Raw genomic sequence first — 6,759 nt, 5'->3', positions numbered from 1 at the left:
ACACTCACCTTTTCTGTTCCATAGCATCTGGGATATGCATTGTTTCTATGGCTAATACCACACACCAATTTAATTTATAGAATGGGCTCCTCGTTTACATCTCAGTCACAGACTCAAATAAATTGTCAGTTTGTCCTTTTATGTTTGTTTAATATTTTACATAAAGCGTCTATTCCATAAAAATCTTCAGAAAGAGTTTCCCATTTAATTTTTGATTTTAAAGAATTATATTGGATAAGGCGGTTTTCACCATAAGCTAATTTACTCTCTGCAGCTGTCTGCATTCTTCACGAATCATGTGTTACGTTCAAGCCTCTTTTACATGTCAACTTGTGACAAATATAAACATGTCAGATTTTATATTTCCCTTGTAGAAATGTGATCAACTTCATTAGCGACTTATAACTATTTTATGTGAGATTGAATAATTCAGCATTCATGTAAACTTATGAAATAGGTATGAGTAATGGCCTTTGTTAATTTTTTTAAGTATTGTTTTAAAACTTCTGAGGATATCAGTTATTCACAAAATAAAGGGAAATTCCTTAAGATTTCTAGTTTACCTTTAGCCATCTTGCCACTCATTCTTTTGCTATACAAACAAGTTTTTCCTATTAATGAGTTTCTGGAGTGTGCCTTATTCAGGACAATATGCTGTTTTAGATTTTGTTTAATATTATATGATATATACATTTTGATCCATTGCTAACAGCAGATATTCCCTTTAAGATTTATTCTGTCTATAGGATCATAGTTGTTAAACTGCATGGATATATCTTGGCAGAATCAGAAGTGTGGTTTTACACCAATAAAACAGCATAATATTTTAACTTTTGCTCATCTTTTTAACAACAATTTAAAGTTTTAAGAAATAGAAGGTTTTGTATATTCATTTCTGGAAGAAAAATTGTTTAAATACTATAGATTCACCATCCTAAACTGTACCGATAGATTTTGTTACTATAAACAAGAATATGAAGAACAAGGAAAACTGACAACCTCAAGCTTCCAAGATTAATATAATTTTTACCTAGCAATATCTAGGTAAAAATATACATCAGCTAAAGTTTCCAAGTGGCCATCAGTATGGCTTTAGTTGTTAAATAATCAGATTAAAGCATTAAAGGCCCAGGAAACTACTCAACACCTATTTTTCAGTGTCTTTGTTTTAAAAGAAACAGTTTTACTTAGCTGCATTTCATTACAAGCAACTTTTGCTGTTTCCATTTATTTTTGTTCTTTAAAATTTGCTTTTTAACATTAGCCTTCTAATTTAAACAATGTCAGAAATATTTTTAAAGCTTAGAATTTAGCCTTGCAATAAATAACACTTAAAAATTATAGAAAACTTTTTTAGCACTTGGAAGCAGTATATCTTTAATGCTGTCTAGAGGAGTACATCCGTATATGTATGACAAGTTTTTGAGTAAATTGTCCTTTGTATTTCTTTCTTTTTTTTTTTTTTTTTTTTGAGACAGAGGTTTGCTCTTGTCACCCAGGCTGGAGTGCAGTGGAGCCATCTCAGCTCACTGCAACCTCCACCTCCTGGGTACAAGTGATTCTTCTCCTGCCTCAGCCTCACAAGTAGCTGGGACTATAGGTGTGTGCCACCATGCCTGGCTGATTTTGTATTTTTAGTAGAAACGGGGTTTCTCCATGTTGGTGAGGCTGGTCTCAAACTCCTGACCCCAGGTGATACGCCGCCTCGGCCTCCCAAAGTGCTTGGATTACAGACGTGAGGCACCACGCACAGCCCTCTTATCCATATTTTAAATCAATAATTGTTTCATGAAAATGTTAAAAATGGTAAATCACCAACAAATTAAAATATTTTTCTAGACTGATCACTTAAGAAAACTTCCATTCTGCTTTTTGCATTAGATCATAAAACAAAGCTTTACACAATGTGCTTGCTCTGTCTTAGGTTTCATCACATCACATTACTCCAAATAATATTATCCATGAAATATAGCTACTAAAAGAAGTAATTGAAAATTTTGAACTCAAAATGTACTTACACATTCTACATAAGTGAGCACAAATGATAAAGTTTAAAAGTTGTAAAGATCCTATGGGTCATCTTAGTTTATCTCATCATCCATGACAGTTACTCTGTTTCTTACTGGATATTTTGGAACAGAAAATACATGTTGTCTGTCTTTGCTGGGGAGAATTGGCACCCTTGAAGTTTTCAAGTTTGGTCTCACTTCTCCATACTGCTTTTGATTGCATTTCTAAGTACTGACAGCCATAGGAACTTCTCATCCTCTACTTCTGTAGCACAAATCCATTTATATTTTGGACCTTGAAGAATAAATGCATTCTTGACATCTGTAAAAGCATTTGAGGTAAACTAAATAATCCTTGCAGGTAGCAATCAAAATGAGAAAAAATGTTAATACTCAAAAGTCATCATCTTTAAGAATTTTAAAACCTAAAAAGAAATAAATATCCAGTGTAGAATATAACTTCCTAAAATTACTAAGTAATTCAAATGCAGTGTGAAATAATGTCTATATTAGTTATTGTAATTACAATTATTTTAAAGATTAAAGGATAGATGATGTAATGTTTTTTAATTCCTTGTCTCAATGACTGCAGAAGGAACTGGAATCAGTAACAGTCTTTACTGATAGTTATTATAAATAAAGATGCTAAGAGCTAGACCTGGACGACCTCAGTATGAGAGCCAATGACAGAATCAAGCCAGCTACTTAGCTGAATGCCCACTATCTATTAGGTCACTTAACAATGTTTTGACGTAGGTCACAGCTGATTGTCATGGGAAGGGAACGGAAGGAGACATGTTTCATACACTAACCATACCCAGTGTTGATAGGTAACTAAGCCTTTTTAACCTGAGTTTGTATTCTAGGTGGAAGTACTCATTTTTTCTCAGGCTCAGATTTAGAATGGGGCTGAAGCCACTGGGAAATAGGCCTTTTGTTTAGTTTGGTACTTCTGTAAGTAGTAGGGTCTTGGGTTCCAACTTTAACCTTAAGTCCTGTCTTGACATGCAGTGAAAAACATTGGGATGAGAGATGTTACATTCAGATTGTCTGGCCTAACAGATATGGGAATAAGATAAAGATCCTTTTAAGCTTGGGAAGTAAAATATAGGGTAATAACTAATAAAAATAGGTACAGTGGGTTTAAGTAGGACTTCGTTTTTGTGACAAAATGATACTTCTATTGGAATTATTGTGAGTGGTTTAGTTTACCAAGCATCCTTTGCATATCTGTGGATTCCTTTATGTAACAACTCCCAGCTTAGATGCAAACTTAAGGAAGAAAAGGTTATGTCAAATATGTAATAATCACTTAGTCCTAGTAGAATGGGAAAGTAATAGATAAAAATTTAAAATATGCTTTAAGACTGTAGCATCTTCAGACAGTGTAGAATAATGGTTGAGAGCTCCAGCTCTCATTTCACTGCTTCAAAGAACTCATGGTAATATGGGGCATTGCCTCCCTTTGTGATTTTTGAAAGCTGTTTTCCTAACATCTAAGGTTCATGTCTGAATGCCAGAAGCCCTGTCTTTAACTATTTCAGAGGCAGATGAAAGTTTACATTGTTTAATGAAATTCTAATATTGGGGGAATTATTTGCAACCTGGTAAATTATAATTCCAGTCCTTTTTCTACTATTCTATTAAAGAGCTTTACATTATATAGCTTTTTGAAGGTATCTGTCTCTTGGAAGGAAAAAAAAATACATACACTTGGAATCTGGAATATTTTCTATGAGTAACCGATGAAGGGCCACTGATGCAATGAACTGGTAGGTTGTTTTTGAAGTCCTCTCAAATGGAGTATGAGATGTGCCCCGACTAGAAACGAGCAGTGCATCATTGAAGAGGAAAAGGCTGAGATCATGGATGTGTTCATAGAGCCTGTGTTAAAATGGACAAGGTGCAGTTTTAATACATAACATACGTGCTTAATTACATAGTTAACCATCCTGAAATTGTTAAGTCACTAGTCAAGGTTTTTACCCCACTACTGACATTTTGAATGGCTGGTTGAAGTTCTTAGTATAATATTCCTCCCGATGTGATTCGCCCCTCTTGTGTCTCTGAGGTCAGGTCAGTACTGTGGGCCCTCAGGGCTCCTAGTGGAGTGCTTTGAGTTTGTCCATGGGATAAGTATTTGATAATCCATGTAGGAAAAGAAACACTGACTTTCCCTTCTTTATGAAATGAATTATATCTGTGTTGGTAAATTTTTGTCAGTGTTGGTATTTTGATGTATTTGGGCAATCTGAAGAAAATAAGTCTTTGTTTCACCTTTAAGGATAACAAGGCCTGGCGCAGCGGCTCACACCTGTAATCCTAGCATTTTGGGAGGCCGAGGCAGGCTGATTACTAGGTCAGGAGTTCCAATACCAGCCTGGCCAACATAGTGAAACCACATCTCTACTAAAAATACAAAAATTAGCCAAGCATGGTGGTGCGCACCTGTAGTCCTAGCTACTTGGGAGGCTGAGACAAGAGAATCACTTGAACCCGGGAGTCGGAGATTGGAGTGAGCTAAGATTGCACCACTGCACTCCAGCCTGGGCAACAAGAGTGAAACTCTCTCAAAAAGAGAGTTTCGGTACATGGACAACAGCAGGTCATCAGCTCCACTGTGAGCTGACCTGAGTCGAAACTGTTTATCACCCAGCCTGGTGGATCACAGTGGCGTTGGGGGTCCCCAGAATGAGTCAATTCTGGACCAAAGTCTAGTACCCTTGAGAAGCCTGGGTACATTTTCTCTAACGCATAGTTACCTGCTAAATGACTGTAGATCCCTTTGGGGGAAGCTAAGAGGAAAGTTTACAGTATGTCTTTTTGGCAGTATAATAGGATATTTCCCCAAGGAAAATCGACCTGGGACGTGGATGGCTCTATTTGATGAACAAGGCCAGGCCTCTATTCACCCGTCCTGCACCACTTTTGTACCTTTGGTAAGACTCCGTTGGAAGAAAAAAAGCATGCTTAAAAATCAGCAAGCTTTGGCCACGTGTAGTGCTCCCGCCTGTATTCCCAGCACTTTGGGAGGCCAAGTTGGGAGGATCGTCTGAGCCCAGGAATTCAAGACCAGCCTGGCCAGTGTGGCAAGACCCCATCTCATTAAGGGAAAAAAAAAAATCAGCAAGTTTAAAATCACAGACATGAAAATTGGTGTTTATGATAAAAACAATAATACAGGTTCCAAGGTACAAAATATATTCTAAAAGTTTAACATACCCAAAATAATGGTCCATGTCCCCAGAGGAACAAATTGCCCTCTGAATTTCCCAGGTCTTAAAATGTATGACTTCATTTCTATTTTAAATTTCATTTAGAATGCAAACACTCGTTCTTTCTGTGTCATAGTTGTCTGTTATTTGTGGCCAGGTGCAGTGGCTCACACATGGCCAAGATGGGTGGATCACTTGAGGCCGGGATTTCAAGATGAGCCTGGCCAACATGGTGAAACCCCATCTCTACTAAAAATACACAAAAAAATTAGCTGGGCGTGATGGCATGCCCTGTACTTCAAGCTATTTTGGGAGGCTGAGGCACGAGAATCGCTTGAACCCGGGAGGCAGAGGTTGTAGTGAGTTGAGATTGCACCAGCCTGGGCAACAGAAGGAGACTCTGTCTCAGAAAAAGAAAAATATGTATGTGTTTAGTAATTGTTACTATGTTAGATTATTATAAGGAAGACTTGGTTCACCTTTCTGCCTCCTGGTCTAATCACTGGAAACAGCATTGCCTGTGCACCGAGAGACCTGGTTCTAAATTCCAAGACCAGCACTTACTCTGTGACTTCAGGCAACTTAAGCCAGATTGCCTACCCATAACATAGTTCCTGTCCTACCTGCCTCATCAGGTAATTGTAATTAAATCTATCAAATGAGAGAAGTTAACATATGGTAAAGAGTAAAGCCTTATATGAGTTGGTACTGTATGTATAAATACAAGCAGAGTATGTTTCCTCTAAGTAAAAATTCCTGGTAGAAATCATGGGGATGGCATTCTTTGAGTTTTATGTGATTTTCTAAAATGACAGAAAACAAGGTTGCAGGCTAAGTATTGTGTGATATCTTTTGGAATATGAGCCTGTTTGCATTTACCTAATTTCAAAACTTTTTTTCCCCCCCCATAGAGACGGGGTCTCACTATGTTGCCTAGGCTGGTCTAGAACTCCTGACCTCAAGTGATCCTCCCACCTCAGCCTTCCAAAGTGCTGGGATTACAGGAATGAGCCACCACACCCAGCCAATTTCAAATCTTTATTTGAAATTACATTTAAATTTATTAGCAAATAATATAAATGTCATCACTGAGACAGTGTCATTGACCTAAAGGGAAGAAGCCAAGGCAAAATCAATATAAGTAGAGTTTATTTGGGCTAAGCTTGGAGACTGCAACCCTGGGGCATAGATTCAGTTACCAGGAATATACACCCCAATTAGTAGCATTTACAGGTGGATTTTTAAAGAAAAAGAAGAGACAGTTCCAGAGTTGTTTATCAAGATTTTACACTAAAATAGCACAAACTATTGATTGACTATAATTGTTCTTTGTCTGTGATTTCCAGTAATGTGAAGATAATGGGTGAGGCAGCCTAGGAACAATTGCCCCCAGGCAAGCATGGATGGGGAGGTGTGACTGAAGTCCCATACTCATGTCTCTCTGGGCCTGGTAAATTTTTCATACCTCATACCTCATAGCTTAGAGCAGTGCCTATTTAAATATAAATGTACCTCACAGTTAGAGCGTAAAATGA

General features: G+C 37.4%; 1 protein-coding gene across 1 annotated transcript in view; it reads right to left on the bottom strand.

Moving 5' to 3' along the window:
- Positions 1-1,094: 1,094 nt before the first annotated feature.
- ECT2L (epithelial cell transforming 2 like) overlaps positions 1,095-6,759 on the bottom strand; it is a 110,066-nt gene continuing 104,401 nt past the window's right edge. The window contains exons 20-21 of the mRNA XM_073022536.1: positions 3,721-3,893; positions 1,095-2,331 (exon numbers count right to left, since the gene is read on the bottom strand). Coding sequence (XP_072878637.1) covers positions 2,204-2,331; positions 3,721-3,893 — 301 coding nt within the window. The 3' untranslated portion in view covers positions 1,095-2,203. The remainder of the gene's footprint in view (positions 2,332-3,720; positions 3,894-6,759) is intronic.

This window comes from Chlorocebus sabaeus, chromosome 13 (assembly GCF_047675955.1).
Source record: "Chlorocebus sabaeus isolate Y175 chromosome 13, mChlSab1.0.hap1, whole genome shotgun sequence".
Classification (NCBI taxonomy): domain Eukaryota; kingdom Metazoa; phylum Chordata; class Mammalia; order Primates; family Cercopithecidae; genus Chlorocebus; species Chlorocebus sabaeus.
Note: the sequence above shows the minus strand (reverse complement) of the source record. Positions and strands in the feature narration are given on the sequence as shown.